This window comes from Labeo rohita, unplaced genomic scaffold (genome assembly GCF_022985175.1).
Source record: "Labeo rohita strain BAU-BD-2019 unplaced genomic scaffold, IGBB_LRoh.1.0 scaffold_151, whole genome shotgun sequence".
NCBI classification, from domain to species: domain Eukaryota; kingdom Metazoa; phylum Chordata; class Actinopteri; order Cypriniformes; family Cyprinidae; genus Labeo; species Labeo rohita.
The window spans coordinates 125,812-141,782 of NW_026127681.1; the positions used below are offsets into that span (position 1 = coordinate 125,812).

Consider the following 15,971-nt stretch of genomic DNA (forward strand, 5'->3'; position numbering starts at 1 on the left):
TTCAGTAAGATTGTTATTCACATCGGCACAAAAGATGTTCGACTTCGCCAGTCGGAGATCACTAAAAATAATGTTAAAGAGGTGTGTGAACTTGCAAGTACGATGTCATACACTGTAATTTGCTCTGGTCACCTCCCTGCGTATCGTGGTGATGAGATACATAGCAGACTGTCGTCACTTAATGGCTGGATGTCTAAGTGGTGCCCACAGAATAACATAGGTTTCATAGACAATTGGACAAGTTTTTGGGGCAGACCCAACCTGTTGAAAAGAGATGGTCTTCATCCCTCCAGGGGTGGTGCCACTCTTCTCTCTAGAAATATGGCATATAGTCTTAGAGTTTACACTTGACTAACTGGGGCCCAGGTCAGGAAGCAGACAGACTGGCTAATCCGACCGTCTGCTAGCTGCCTCACATCACCAAAATCAGTTATTTCTCAGCACATAGAGACCCTTTCACCTAGATATCATGCTATAGAGACTGTGTCTGTTCCCCGAGCTAGACAATACAAAAGACGTCCAAACCAATTTAAGAGTAACAATCTAATTGACGTTCAACAAATAAAAAATGTATATAATACAGAAAAACAAATGATAAAACTTGGCTTATTGAATATCCCTTTCTACAAAAGCGCTTTTTGTAAATGATATGATAATTGATCATAACCTAGATGTGCTCTGTTTGACAGAAACCTGGCTAAAACCAAATGATTACATTATCTTAAACGAGTCTACCCCTCATGATTACTGTTATAAACATGAGCCACGTCTAAAAGGTAAAGGGGGAGGTGTTTCTACAATTAATAGCAATATTTTCAGTGTTTCTCAGAGAGCAGGCTTCAAGTATAATTCATTTGAAGTAATGGTGCTTCATGTAACATTATCCAGAGAAACAAGTGTTAATGATAAATCCCCCGTGACGTTTGTACTTGCTACTGTATACAGGCCACCAGGGCACCATACAGACTTTTCTTTTAAGAATTCGAGTTAGTGGGTGACTTTAACATCCATGTTGATAATGAAAACGATGCACTGGGAGCAGCATTTATAGACATTCTGAACTCTACTGGAGTTAGACAACACATGTCAGGTCCCACTCAGTCGAAATCATACTCTAGACTTAATACTGTCACATGGAATTGATGTCAATGCCGTTGAGATTCTGCAGCAAAGTGATGATCTCTCTAATCATTATCTAGTCTCGTGTATACTCCAGATAAATAAAACTGTCAATTCAACTCCTTATTACAAGTATGGTAGAACCATCACTTCTACTACAAAAGACTGCTTTCTAAGTAATCTTCCAGACTTATCTAAATTCCTCAGCATGTCCAATAGCTCAGAAAAACTTGATAATGTAACAGAAATTGACTCTGTCTTTTCCAGGACTCTAGATACGGTCGCTCCTCTGCGCCTAAGAAAGATTAAGGATAACAGTCCGACCCCGTGGTATAACGAGCACACTCACGCCCTAAAGAGAGAAAATGAAGCGCAGCTGGAGGAAAACAAAACTAGACATTTTTCGTACTGCTTGGCGTGAATGTATCCTATCGTATAGAAAAGCGTTAAAAACTGCAAGATCTGACTACTTTTCGACTCTTTTAGAAGAAAACAAACATAACCCTAGGTATTTATTAAATACAGTGGTTAAGTTAACAAAAAATAAAGAACCAACAGGTGTTGACTGTGCCCCTCAGCATAGCAGTAATGACTTTATGAACTTTACTTCCAAGATCGATACTATTAGAGACAAAATTGTCACCATGCAGCCATCAATTACAGTGTCGCATCAGATAGTGCGCTATAGATCTCCTGGGGAACAATTCCACTCATTCTCTACTATAGGAGAGGAAGAATTGTATAAACTTGTTAAAGCATCTAAACCAACAACTTGTATGCTAGACCCTATTCCATCTAGGCTACTAAAAGACTTGCTTCCAGATCTCATAGATTCTCTGCTAAATATTATTAATTCATCACTGTCATTAGGATATGTCCCCAAAACCTTCAAACTGGCTGCTATTAAGCCTCTAATTAAAAAACCACAACTTGACCCCAACGAGTTAATTAATTACAGACCTATCTCGAATCTCCCATTTCTGTCAAAGATATTAGAAAAGGTTGTATCCTCACAATTATCTTCCTTCCTAAAGAAAAATTATATCTGCGAGGATTTCCAGTCAGGTTTTAGACCGTACCATAGTACTGAGACTGCTCTTATTAGAGTTACAAATGATCTGCTCTTATCATCCGATCGTGGTTGTATCTCTCACTTAGTGCTACTGGATCTTAGTGCTGTGTTCAATACTGTTGACCACAGTGCTGACATTAGTGGTAGTGCATTGGCATAGTTCAAATCATACTTATCTGACCGCCATCAGTTTGTCAGCACTGAATGTCAGCGGAGTCCACATCGACTAGATGAGCCCCAGAGACGGATCCCCAGTGAAGACCTTGTCACCTAGACGGCTGTCGGCACAGGACCACGGGACCTGGTGAGTCCTCTGCGTCTGGCCAGATGAGAACTGGCCCCTGACTGAGCCTGGTTTCTCCCAAGGTTTTTTCTCCATTTGTCACCGATGGAGTTTTGGTTCCTCGCCTCTGGCTTGCTTAGTTGGGGACACTTTTTTCTTCACACAGTACTGTATTTTATTTGAACTGAACTGAGCTAGATGATGACATCATTGAATCCAATGATGAACTGCCTTTACCTGAAAATTGAGTGTTTACTGTTGCCCTTTTGCATTATTGATGCACTATCTCCTATTTAATACTGTACAGCCGCTTTGTCACAATTCTGTATTGTTAAAGGCGGTATATAAATAAAGGTGACTTGACTTGACTTGACTTGATAAAAAAAATATCAACCAAAGGTTACAACTTACATTACAATTCATTAAATTTCTGATATTTTATAATTAATATGATATAACAGAGCTCCATTTTCCTCAATACATGGCACAACACAATATGAAATTACAATATGTCAATTAAAATTACAATAGGAGACATGAGTTCACTGTTCATCACTATGATAATTTTGTGTTGCCGTATTTTTTTTAGCATTGAAAAAAATGCACTTCAGCTGAACTTGTTGACAGTCATGCTTGATTTTCAGTGTCAATTTCTTCAACAAACATTGGTCTTTGGCTGTAGAAGCAACCAGGCGTAACCAGTATTTTTCATAAAAATATAATTATGTACAAGAAAATTAATGTCAAATAAAATGTCATCTAGTTTAGTATAATAATAATATTCATGTGACCAATCAGCAGCTCTATAAAAACCCCGGACTTTCCCCATGCAAACCACGGAGTATTGTGAGTTGTTATTGTGTTCTTTTGTTTAGCGTTTCCTAGTTTCCGTGTTCCTAGTTCCCAGTGTTTATTCCCCTCGCCTGGCTCCCCGTTCTCGACTGTACTGCCGCCTGCCTTTTTGGACTATCGCTCTTGTTTTTTGGTTTATTCTCCTAGCCCAGCCCCTACGGATGACGTTTGCCACGGATCGACCCTCGCCTGTTTCACGGACTTCTATTGTGCATCGCCTACATTAAACCTGTCTGCTATTGTTGTTTGACCCTGCCTGTACGACCATGTCTTTGTCTCGTCCCAATAAAAGCTCGCAAGTGGATCCGCTCGCCTCTCGCCTCTCTCTCCCCGTAACAATGTCATTTCTAATTACATAAAATCAACATAAACACACAGTGTACATTTTAAAATACCTGATGGATGCTTTTATAAGTTTTTAAAAGTTTTTTTTAGTTTCTCATCTTGCCAACCCCATTTTGTCACTGACTTAAACTGTCATTAACTAACTGCATGATTTTGTTTCGGTGCAGTTTACTGACATAATCACCTTTATATAGTCACCACTCATAAATACAAATACTTGAAAACAAATGTTCTAAAGTGCCTAAATGTTAAAATTAGTGCAATATCTCTATAGAAAAGTCTAATATTGAAAGTGTTATTGCATTATATTCTCATAGACTCATATTTTTGTGTTTTGTCAGATCTACTCTAGCTTGCTACCAGTACTATAAATCAATGTGAATGTCTGTCTGCTAAATTGATTAATGTAACTTTTAGAGGTCAACCGACTGATCAACTGATTTTTGGCATTTTTTAATTAATCAACATCGGCCGATTGATATGCAGGAGCATCTGCGTGCGGCAAAGTGTTGTTGTGGAACACATAATGATGACGTTTCTTTAGCCATTTGGCAATTGAATGATAAAGTATGCTAGTATTCCTGCTGCCAACAGTGTGTTTCATTTTAATCAAACAACAAAAGATGAGGAGAAAATTCCTATTGCTAGTCCAGGCCTGCCACTGTGATACAAAGAGGAATTTTTCCACCAAATATTGATATAATATTTTGTATAATAAAAACTCACCTATTTTTATAAGCAGCTCTTGAACTTGCGTAGCATCTCCTTTTATCTTGTTGTTGAACACGTGGTATCTCTGATCATATTTCTGTACGAGTTTCTTCAGTGGTTCACTTTCATTGATGAATTTTTCGATTGTCTTGCCCAGTTCTTCTTTTCCAGTGAAGAGAATCCAGGTTTTCTTCAAACGATTTTCTCCCAGGAGCTTTTCAATCTTCTCCGCAGTTATTCTCTCTTTTTCAGTGAATCTGCCAACTTTGATGACCAGCAGAAATGCACAGTGACCTGATTCACATTTCTGAAGAGCTTTTGCATGCATTTGTTGAATTTCTTCATCACTCCGCTTTGGGTTAAATAATCCTGGTGTGTCATAAACAGTGACCTGTCGTCCAAAGACAGTCCCAGATTCAACAGCTACGTCTTGTGTGACAGAACTGAAACTTTTCTTTGATTCAAAAGCTTGTCGTCCCAGAATTGTGTTTCCTGATGCACTTTTCCCAGCTCCTATTTTTCCCAGTAACACCAAATTCAGATGTTTATTCATTTCTGCCATTTTCAAGAAGTGGCCTAGGATTAAGAACACAAAGGAAAAATGAAAACATATTTATCAAACATCTCAAAGGGATTTAATTCAGTAACTAGTACATGAGGATACTTCTGTAAGGACCACCTACTGCCTCTTAGACTGTCTCCAATAGAGTGGCTGAAAGCATCTTGTGTTGTTTTGTCTTTTCTTGTTGCTTCATTGCAACTGATTTCATTATTAGTGTAATCAGTAATATTAGTAAATCCTGCAACTGCTAACAATTCAGCTGCATACTGCTTGCTGAGGATGCTCCTACCCATGTGATTCTTGTGACCTCATCCATCTAGTCCAGTCGTTAACATACTAATTGGCCTGTTTGAGATGAGCGAAATGCATGCCGGTGAGAAATGGGTGGGAGCATCCTCAGGTGACACTATAACGATGTAATATTATTGGCAAAATCTCCATGGCATTTTAAAGTTTGCACTCTGGAGAACATGAAATGTTCCTATTTACAGCATGTTTTTACAGCAGTGAGAACTTTAGCCAATCACAGACAAGCAGTGGCCAATCAGAAGTGTTAAGGTTACATACAGGGATGCACATAAGTGGTTTGCATACGCAACCAAAATAAAAAAAAATGTGCAGAGTAAATTCAGTTCAGAGTGCTCATATGTGTACCGGCATAGTTGACAGCTGTTAATGCACAATTACCATTTTAGATAGACAAACTTTAATACTGTATAAATTTTAACAAGTATAAAACATTAGCTAAAAATTTGAGCTAAAACATCACAAACACACTCTAGGGACATCTGAGACTTATTTTACATCCTGTAAAAAGGAGCATAATAGATCCCCTTTAATGTGACATTTAATTTGACAAAGTTTGACTTTTTTCAGTCTACTGTATTGTTTTTGGTTTTGCTACTTAATTATTTACTCCTTTTTCTTTGTATTCAACTAAAACAAAGTGAAAAAGACAGCATATACTGCACACCTGTGGTCTGCTCAGCCGATTTACTTTGCAGTAGTATCCTACCATCTCTTTCCTTTTTTTTAAACAAATGAAAGCTTTAAAATATAAAGTGGATCTCCCTTCCCTTGTCACTTCTAATGCCTATTAGCAGTGTTTATTGGAAAGTTTCTAAAGCAGGTAGATATGATATGTGTTGTCTGTCAAACTGATGGAAAGCACTTTGAAATATTATGTGTTGTGCATACAAAACTTGACTAGATAGAATGAATGATTTTAAAACTAAATAGAAGATGGTGATCTATCAGAAGACGAGAGAAAACATCCTTCTTTACATTAGTGTGTACCTCTGTGTGGTATTTCATCAACATACACTGAGATTATCTTTCACTTTGTCTCTTGCTGAAACTTCATTCATACTGATGTAAGCACGTCTATGATACGCATTAAGAATCTCCATCCCATTTGTCCTTTTAAACATCATTTATTAACAACTCAACAAGCGCTCTAAAACAGACATATTAGGCTTATTTGTTAGCAAGTTGATACCAGAGAAGAAGCTGCACTTTCATAATACATGAATTACAATAACAAAAACTTAACCTGCACATGCCAATCTTGTAGGCATCATTTTACCTTCGTACAAAACTGTATAGTTACTTCCTGCAACAGTTCAATAATCTTATTTTTGGACAGTACGGCCGCTCATAAACATAAAAACCACATTTAGACTTACCTTACAAGAACCCTGGAGTTTCATATTTGAAGTGAGCGAATTCGAATTCTGAGAACTGTAAACTAGCGGGAGCGAGCGCTTTAGTGTGCGCCTGCAAGCGTCACGAGGTTACGAGAATCACATGGGTAGTGCGTTAACCAATGCCAGAGCCCTGGGTGTGAATGTGAAAGTAATACAGTATATCTTTAAAAAAGACTCGAAGAAAAAGAAAACTTTTTTTACATTCTTCCATCATATTTTTCATCTGTTCTCCATTTTGTCAGTAAATAGGCTTAATATATACGAGCTGTAGTTACAAATAAATATAAAAGAAAAGAAACTGTAGGGCGTTTCGCTATAATGTAGTGTCTAATGCTGCCTTCACGCCATGTCGTAGATACCGTTATTCTGAAATGACAACACTTGACATTTTACTCAGAGCTTTCTATGTTGTCGGACTCGGTGTGTTCGACTTCATCTACGGCTACAGACGGCGATCAACGAGAGTATCCGAGAGCAGTCGCGGGCGGAGTTGAAAACGGAGCTGTCATGTCGGACACTAGGCTCTTTTGAGATCCCCCTCGCCTCGCCTGAAATGTAAGCGGCTACATAAGGGGAGGAGTGAAATAAGCGCAGTCAAGACGGACAGTTCTGACCTCTAAAAGTAGAACAGACACCTACGAGTTTAAAGGCGGATGTTTTTAGATGAAAATAAATATGAGGAACAAGACACTCAAAGTGCTTGCCATTTACTTCCATACGAAGGGCGTGTTTGTCATCTATTTTTACTTAAATACAAAATACGTGTATTTTAGATTTTTATAGAAATATGACAACAATCACATATCTCACACAGAGATCGCACTGGTATAGTGTTTGGGAATATTCATGCATAATTTAAACACATAACCACATTCTATTTGATTAAAAAACAATACATTTTAGAAGAGAGCGCAACATCACACTTGTTTGAACCAATGAGCTTGAAGCTGTGTCGTCATTAAGGCGTTTCCCATTGTGCTTTTGGTCAGCGCAGTCCGTGCGCAATCCGACACAGCCAGGGAGTTTTTTGGCACACGTCAGCATGATATCAGAGCAAGGCGGACGTAACTCGGACACGTTTCTAACCGGCATACATCTTGCGGTGATCACCGAAGATTTTGCTCATCTCATTTGATCTTAACTTTCTCGTATTCCTGTGGGATATTGTCAAAATAGACTGCATAGAGCTGAAACTGAATTACTTATAATTAAGAATTAAAGAGTGTTGTAAAACTGGAAAGAATTACAACACAATTATAGAATTATATATTTAATAATTTACAGCAATAAAACAGGGATGAATTAGTGCAGTAATGCTGATCTGCATTAGGTTGGTGTTGTAGATATGTGATGGAGACTAATAATAGTAATAATACAGAGATTAGTATTTTTTATTATTTAACTTTTATTTAAACGGAACAGACTAACCAATTTAACCAGATTAAATTCCTTGCACAGGAGTGTCTTGGCCAAAATGGGCAGCAAAACAGTTTCATCATAAATTTATACAACACAAACAATGAGCACTTAAAGCAATTACAGATCATTGGATCATCTTCCATTTGCCAAATAACTGTTTTAAATTGATCCAAAGACAGCGAATTTTGTCATTTCAACTTCGACTGGAGAAGATTCCACTCAGATGGCGGTGCATACATAAAACTCTTCTTACACAGTTCAGTTTAAACAAAAGGAAGAAAATATTTGCACTCTTTTACTAATTCAATCACAGTACCTTGTAGGGTCTGAAGAAAAAAAAAATATAACATATACTTGGTTAACATAGATTACAGAAACTCTATAACGTCTACCTGACCTCAAGGTAGAGAACAAATCTTTCATATAAAAACAAAATACAGACAAAACAAGTTTTATTTCAAACTTGATATTTGTTGTCACTCGAAGAATAAAAAATGCATTGTGTCATCCAAATGACAACTGTAAAATATGGTTCAGTAGTATAACGTTATCTGTTGTAATATAAGGTAATCAAACATACCCTCAAAATACAATTTCATAATTCAGTTCAACAAATGTTTATTTACATACTGTTCATTCTACGGCCTTTTAAGTCTAAGAATGTATTACTCAGAGTTTGATTAAAATTTGGTGGTGAGGCTTTTTAACTTGGCAATGATCTTTTTCAGTTTATTCTCATTAGAATAAGTCTGTTCTGTCTCCAGTCTGAACTCTCGAAGCTTTGCCTCGTAAAAACGCTTGTACTCGTTCAATCTTTCCTCCAGCTTCTGCTTCTCTTCAGCATATCTGACCTCCAGTTCTCTCTCTTTGTCTTGTAATTTTTTCTCATATTCTCGTCTCAGCTCGTCTTCTTTAGTTTTCAGCATGAGCTCTACATCTTGGTAAGAGTCACTGGTGTAATAATGACCTCCGTTAGCTGCGACCATGGCGTCTACTTTTTCCAGCAGCTCCACAACCTGATTACGATCCTCCATATCTTTATTGTTGAATACATGATATCTTCCCCCACAGTGACTCAGGATTTCTTTCAGGTCCTCACTGGCTTCACTGAGGTGTTCCTCAATAGAGCCTTCCACTTCATCACCGTGAGTGAAGAGGACGAATGTGTGTTTATCTGCTTCTTCTCCGAATATGGCTCTGATCTTCTCCACTGATAGTCTCTCCTCCTCAGTAAACGGGCCAAATTTAATGACCAGGATGATGGCGTGAGGTCCAGGTGCTGTCATATTTATGCACTTACTGATCTCCTGTTTCAGAAGTTCCTCCTCTGAAATATCGGTGTCAAACATGCCTGGTGTATCTACCAGAGTAATTTTTCTCCCTGCCACTTTTTCAGTCACTTTGCAACACTCTTTGGTTACAGATGAAGCACTTTCGTCAGCTCTGAAGACTTCTCTGCCCAGTATGGTGTTTCCAGAGGAGCTTTTACCTGCTCCAGTCAGACCAACCAACACCAGCCTTCTCAGGGACACTGAAAAAGAGTGAGAGGATATGATCATGTGCATACAAATGAAACAGATTGCAGCTTACAAGCAGACTGACTGACTGTAAAGTACTTATTAGGCCTTAAAGTGCAAAAAATGCAATTATTGTGAACATTTGTGTGTGTATACTTACAATCTGGACGACCTCTTTCAAAGCTATACCTTCTCTCTACAAAAAAATAATAATAATAAGTAGACATACACATAATTCTAGATTTTTATTTTGTAGTAGTTTGGCCAAACAATAGATATTGTCAAACTTCAATCTAGTTTTTATTTGTATATCAGACAGACCAGACTGACCCCAGAACCACCAATGGTGACACTAATAAAAGATTGTGTTCAGTACTTGCTCTGCAGTAAATTGCGGGACCATTTCAAGTTTTATGCCTGCAGCAGTACATATTGTTTCAGAAATGCAAACAATTAAAGATATTGAAATTTCAACTTAATTTGCTTGGTCTTGTGTTTTTTAAATTAGCTTTGAGAAAATAAATATTACATTATTTGGTGAAGGAAATATGATTATTAAATTTGTTTTTAAAAGATTATTACAATTTCACATAACTTCATTCCGCACTTTTCCAGTTATTGCTGCGTTGGCTTGAAGTGAGCGAATTTTCGCGCAATGGAATGTGGTCTTTCGAAGTCAATGCGAGTTATGAACCAGGCACAACGAAAAACACACTAGTTCTTATTAGGCGCTACTCAAACTCTGGTTTAACATTAAGCATGTGAGAAATGGACAGATTTATTTTATCCATTTTAGATCACTTCACAGCCTGCCTTTTGCTAATTCAACATCTTAGTTTTATGTCGTGTTCTTTTGTTTTAAGTGCGGTAAATTTAATTGATATTTTAATTGATATTTAAATATTTTCAATGTTCCCGGTTTTCTTAAGTGAACACTTTGCATAGAGTGTGCGCTGCAAATCGAAAGTAAAACAGTACGAAGGTTATGTGTTAAAACACTTGTGTCCCCTAAATAGATTACACAAATTATTGTCAGTATAATTATTATGACCAAAAATAATCTTAAAATAAAGACAAAAACACTTACCTTTTCCCTCTTTTGTAGCGCTTGAGGACGCCATGGTGCAAAACAACTGTGCAGCTCTAGGAGATGGTGACTTCCTCAAAATTTGAGGCTCAAATGCAATCGCCGTTAGTTACCGATCCTTTCCTCTGATTCATTTCAATTTATTTCTTGCTGTAGACTATGATCTGTCACAAACTTCATTTATGAATTAACCGACCACAATATAATTGTTAGCCCACTGATAATAACATTGAATTGTAATGGATTCGTAAACGTTTTCCTGTAATTTAAATAAATGATTATTATTATTTGTAGTTTTTAGTGATTGATTATAGCCTACACTGTAAAAAATGATCTTTTGCTTTTTTGCTAGAGTAGTAAGGCCTACATCTTATACTATGCCCAGTTCATATGGGAAATAATTAATTTGCCCTATTTAAGAGGGGTTAAAAAGAACATTTATTTTAAGAGTTAAGATGTGTGAATTACGTAAGACATTTGGTTGTATTCACTGACGTTAGAAAAATCCCCTCCTGTGGCTGTTAATAGCATTGCAAATATAATATTTTGTTCCTCTTCTCTTTCCGTTAGTGATGGGAGAAACGAACCTTTTCGAAGCTTCGAATCAACTGAACCAATTGATTCGCAAAATGATTCAAGCGCTCTTAACGCCACACGCTGATGATGCCTGCTGGTCAAAAGTGTGTAAATGCAACACAAATCCAAGCTAAAACATGCAACATTAAATATTAAGTGTCTAGATAGGGTTTTTTTTTTATATTTTATTTTCATTTGCAGGTTTTGTTTAAGCAGAGCTCATATATACAGGCTAGTAAGAGACTATTAACTACTCATCCTTTTAATTACACAGATGTCTCGTTAAAAATGTATACAAATTGATGAAATTGATCCGAGATCAGGTAAAAACCATAAAGCTGTTCTAAACTCAACTAACTCCTCAGATTCAGGAGTTTGCAGAGATCATGCTTCGAAAGCGTCCATCACTACTTTCCATACCACAGCAGATTCTGTGCGAAAACGCGCATGTTTGTAAGGATTTAATCAGTGACTCGACTCGATTCGATCAATGTTTGACAACAAGTATCATCCGCTCTGTAATCGCTCTCGCAGTATTTGATATCGTCATTTCAATAAGTAGCTCGAACGCTAAAAGAGTATGTACTGTATAGCCTGATCACATTAAATATGAATGTGATCAACAACATTCTGCCATTTTGACATTACCTGCTAATTATTACAAGCAATGTCGAAGTTAGAAAATGAATGGCTCTTTTGAAATGTGTGGGCTTTGTTGTTGTTGTTTTTTTTTTTGCTTCATGTGAATGATCGAAGTCACGAGTTTGAGTTTGAATCAAACGGAGCGGTTTCATCGTTTGAGTTTCACTCAAATGAATCGTTTTGTCTGTTCCTCCGCATTTCACGTCTTCAGTCATGTTTACACGACACTGTCAGTACTGCTGCTGGCTGAGCTTGTTAGTTTATCACATTAACTAAAATAAGCGAGAAAAGTATGATGTTTACAAATAAAATATCCATGTTTTCTTATTTTCATAGTATCTTATTTCTATTACATATTCAGTGTTATCAGAGCGTGTTTGTTCATGTGATTCACAACAGGTTTGCAGCAAGAGCTTCATGATCTACTAGTTGAGATTCAAGCTACTGTAGTTAAACAGAAAACTGAACGACAAACAACAGACACAAAAGCTGCAGAACAGCGACTGATAAATGAACAGAGACTGTGTTACTGTTTGAAAATCACTAACATCTCTTACTGGACGATGAACAGACAGACATCAAGCATCAGAGAAGATGATTAGCTGAACACTGAAGAAATAACAGAATATAAACATGTCATGTCTGTCAATAGAATTTAAATTTCTTAAAGCACTTTATTTACATTCAGAAGCAATATACATCACGTGTAAGGAAATACATTTCTTTTGCATATTTAGTGAACTTTTTTTATTCAGGTAACTCTTTTGAAGAGACTTTTAACAGTTAAGCAAGACACCATTTTAGAGTTTTTAGCGAAAAATAAAATGTTAAAACCTAATATAATTTGTTACAAATTTTAATCACATGAAAATACCATAGAAGCTGGCATGGTGTTAAACACAAACAAACGAATTTGCGTATTTAGTGAAAATGATCAAAATTATTTTCATCTCCTCAACAAAATTCAAACATTCTTATTCTGATGTGACCTGTGAGCATCTACTAACATTCACTTAGACCAGTTTTGCTGTTTTAATCATTTGTTCAAATATGTTTTCTGTTGGGTGATGAAGGTCAAATATAATCTAAGACTTTTGTTTCATACAGTGATTGTCGTCCACAATCCTCCTCACAGGAGAACATGAACCTCCTGAGAGTAAGTCTTGATCTACATAAATACATGAAATTAATTGCAGAAAATATAAACAATGTATTCCCCATCAAAACACAAGTGATTAAATATATCTTTTATCTGTGGTTATTTTAATCTGTGATGTTGATTAAGATCAAGATCCTGTCATCATAACATGTTACATATCACATGTGCTCTGCAGAACCAGAGTCCTGATGGTAGAGATCACCTGGTTCTGCCCCTCTGGAACAAACAGATAAATTCACTGAGTGTGTTGTGTTCTGTAATCTACACGGTGATGCAGGAGACCATGAGAAGCTGCAGATCCTCACTGAAATGAGCTCAGTCAATGTTGTTGTTTGATGTGGCAAAGATACAAAACTAAATAAATAAGTCAGGTGCATGTGATTGTCTCTCAGAGTCATCTCACACTTTCAGACTTGAAGATGTGTCCAAACACTCAGACATCAGAGTAGATGAGGAAGATGATGATGACTGCAGGAGAAGAAGAGCAGCAGCACAGCAGCACAGCAGATGATGAGTTTACTGGAGAAGAAACATCCGACAGAAATCAAAGAATCATTTCTGCCTCATCAGGGGAAACTGTGGCATCAGTGGAGTCAGAAGAACAGAGAACTACATCGACCTCTAGGAGATGAGACAGAAATGGAAATATGTGAGAAAAAAGTAGAAATTAATAAAATTTGTGAATGGTAGCATGAAAACCCATTTGAGATGCAGGACATTCTTCAGATTGTTGTTCAGAACTTCATGAGGATGAAGAAGGTCAGACTGAATCCCAGCTGTGTGTTTGTGCATCAGAACGTTTCAGACGTCACAGCTGGAGAGAAAAACATGGAGGGAAGGAGACGACTGCAGGAGACACTGGATGAGACGACAAAACTCGCTGCTGAAGAGGAAGTTTATGATGCAGAATGTTTCAGTGATGTCATTAGATTTGATGTTCAGAATGATGTGAAGTATTTTGATCAGCTCTGGGAGGGAAACCCACCGATGGCACCACCAAACCCAAACTACTGTGAGAACATTCAAGACCTGAAGAAAACTATTATGAGTCATGCAGCAAAATCACATGGAATGAGGCTGAAAGACTTTAAAAGATCGTATTAAAGATCTTTGGGAGGCTTTATTGAATAAACGATTACACATGAACTACATTTATAATCCCAGAGATCACTTCAAGCGTTTCATCAGAGATGAAGTCAGTCAGTTCATAACTGATCAGTTCAGTGTCAGTGTTTTACCCAAGATGAAGAAAAAAGACCTCAGTGAAATCAAACATGATTATGTTGAGGATTTCAACCTCCTAGAAGATGTGATGAGACAAGAACTTACTTATATAATGTCTGACTTCAGCAGTAGTTTCAACACAAAGACATTTCCGGTAAATCTGAACAATAAAGACAGACCAGATGAGTTTCTGATTGATCTCTTCTGTCAGTGCTGTTGGGTTCAGTGTCCGTTCTGTGGCGGACACCATAGAAAACCATGATGGAGATCACAGTGTTGCTTTCCACAGATTTAGAGCAATTAATGTCACATATTACAGTTAAACACAGAATCTCTGTACTGAAATTTTCACAAATTTAGTGGCAAGTGATCAGTGTTTTAATACACCAGAGGGAAAGTTTAAATATAGAGATTACAGAAGAGCAGGAGGAGTTTATGTGATGTGGAACATAATGTGATGTGCCCTGATCTCTCTGATCTGACCTACTGGAAGTGGTTTGTGTGCAGATTCCAGAAACATCTGGAAAAATACTACAATAAAACATTTGATGGTTATGGTAAAATACCAGATGAATGGAGAAGATACTCAAAACAGGACGCCATTGAGAGTTTGTAAAAATACATGTAATGGAGAAGATGAAGAATGAGACTCTTGTGTCTCGTCTCAGATTGAGGCTCATCTACACCTCAAGAAGATCAGATCTCATCAAATACAGATGAGAATTTAAGACAAGATTCAGTCCTACAGAAGATCATAGACATATTCTGCAGACAAAGATAAGAATGTTTGCTGTATATTACAGTTTAATCAGCTTAATCAATGATAAACCATAAAAAAGATAACAATATTAGCGACTGATGATATAGAAATTCAAGTGTCTCAGACCTGTCAGTCTGATTTATATCCAAATCCAGTGCAAACATACTTTATACAAATAATGTAACATCACTGTGAGGACAATAAACTTCTGGTAAAATCAAACTTATCCAGTGGCCTTTCACAGTGATTTAATATTATGTCAAATTTTGACAATATATGAGACAACATATGAATTAAATAGTTAAAACCCCTATTACTGTGAAGATTTTATTGATTCTATTCATTGGTCTTGACATGATTGTGTTTGCAGTGGTTTGTGACTCCAGTCAGTTCATCTGTCAGTCAAACTATCTGTTCCCAAAATAAATGAACAAACAAACATCAAATGTGCATCATTTCTGTTTCATGTAGTCTTTCTAAAGGCTCTATATCCATTAGTGAGAAATAGTCAGTCTCTGGCAGACATGTTCTTGTGTTTTATCTTGTAGTTATCTTGTTGTATATGTTGTTTCAGAAGCATTACAGCCTAATCGACCCTATGTTGAAGTTGTGAATTTTCATTCATTCATTTCCCTTTAACTAAGCCTATGGTCCAGTATATAATTCATATAGTGTCTTTCAGGTTTATTAAATCAATTGTCAAACTGTTTCTTATTATTGTCCACTGTCATCTGTAATGAAGCCACTGAGGTTTTCAGTCAGATGCTCAATTTCACCACTAGATGTCAGTAACGCTGCACTGATTTCACATGAGCAGGTGAAGGATTTATATTACATACATTTATTAATTTACTTCGGATTCATTTGGAACAGTTTAATTTTATGTGAATATCAGTGATCTGGTGTTTGTCAGATGTTCAGTGCTGTCTGTACTTCT

At 36.9% G+C, this 15,971-nt stretch overlaps 2 protein-coding genes and 1 long non-coding RNA gene across 4 annotated transcripts in view; 1 reads left to right on the forward strand and 2 right to left on the reverse strand.

Annotated features, from left to right (window-relative positions):
- The window catches only part of LOC127158440 (protein NLRC5), a 95,521-nt gene extending 88,179 nt beyond the window's left edge, over window positions 1-7,342 (reverse strand). Inside the window, exons 1-2 of the mRNA XM_051101578.1 lie at window positions 6,630-7,342; window positions 4,398-4,958 (exon numbers count right to left, since the gene is read on the reverse strand). Coding sequence (XP_050957535.1) covers window positions 4,398-4,944 — 547 coding nt within the window. The 5' untranslated portion in view covers window positions 4,945-4,958; window positions 6,630-7,342. The remainder of the gene's footprint in view (window positions 1-4,397; window positions 4,959-6,629) is intronic.
- A 657-nt stretch (window positions 7,343-7,999) lies between these two features.
- Window positions 8,000-10,754, reverse strand: LOC127158438 (GTPase IMAP family member 7). 2 transcript variants are annotated; one of them, XM_051101577.1, is made up of 3 exons: window positions 10,674-10,754; window positions 9,747-9,782; window positions 8,000-9,600 (listed from the first exon to the last, which is right to left on the reverse strand). In XM_051101577.1, the coding sequence occupies exons 1-3, from the start codon at window positions 10,705-10,707 to the stop codon at window positions 8,750-8,752; spliced, it is 921 nt and encodes a 306-aa protein (XP_050957534.1). In that variant the 5' UTR covers window positions 10,708-10,754; the 3' UTR covers window positions 8,000-8,749. The 2 variants fall into 2 exon arrangements, with proteins under 2 accessions (XP_050957534.1, XP_050957533.1); XM_051101576.1 differs by lacking the exon at window positions 10,674-10,754 and having other exon boundaries at window positions 9,747-10,152.
- Window positions 9,212-11,012, forward strand: LOC127158439 (uncharacterized). The gene is made up of 3 exons (XR_007826160.1): window positions 9,212-9,345; window positions 9,493-9,700; window positions 10,692-11,012. It is a non-coding gene; the product is annotated as an uncharacterized LOC127158439 (long non-coding RNA).
- Window positions 11,013-15,971: the final 4,959 nt, after the last annotated feature.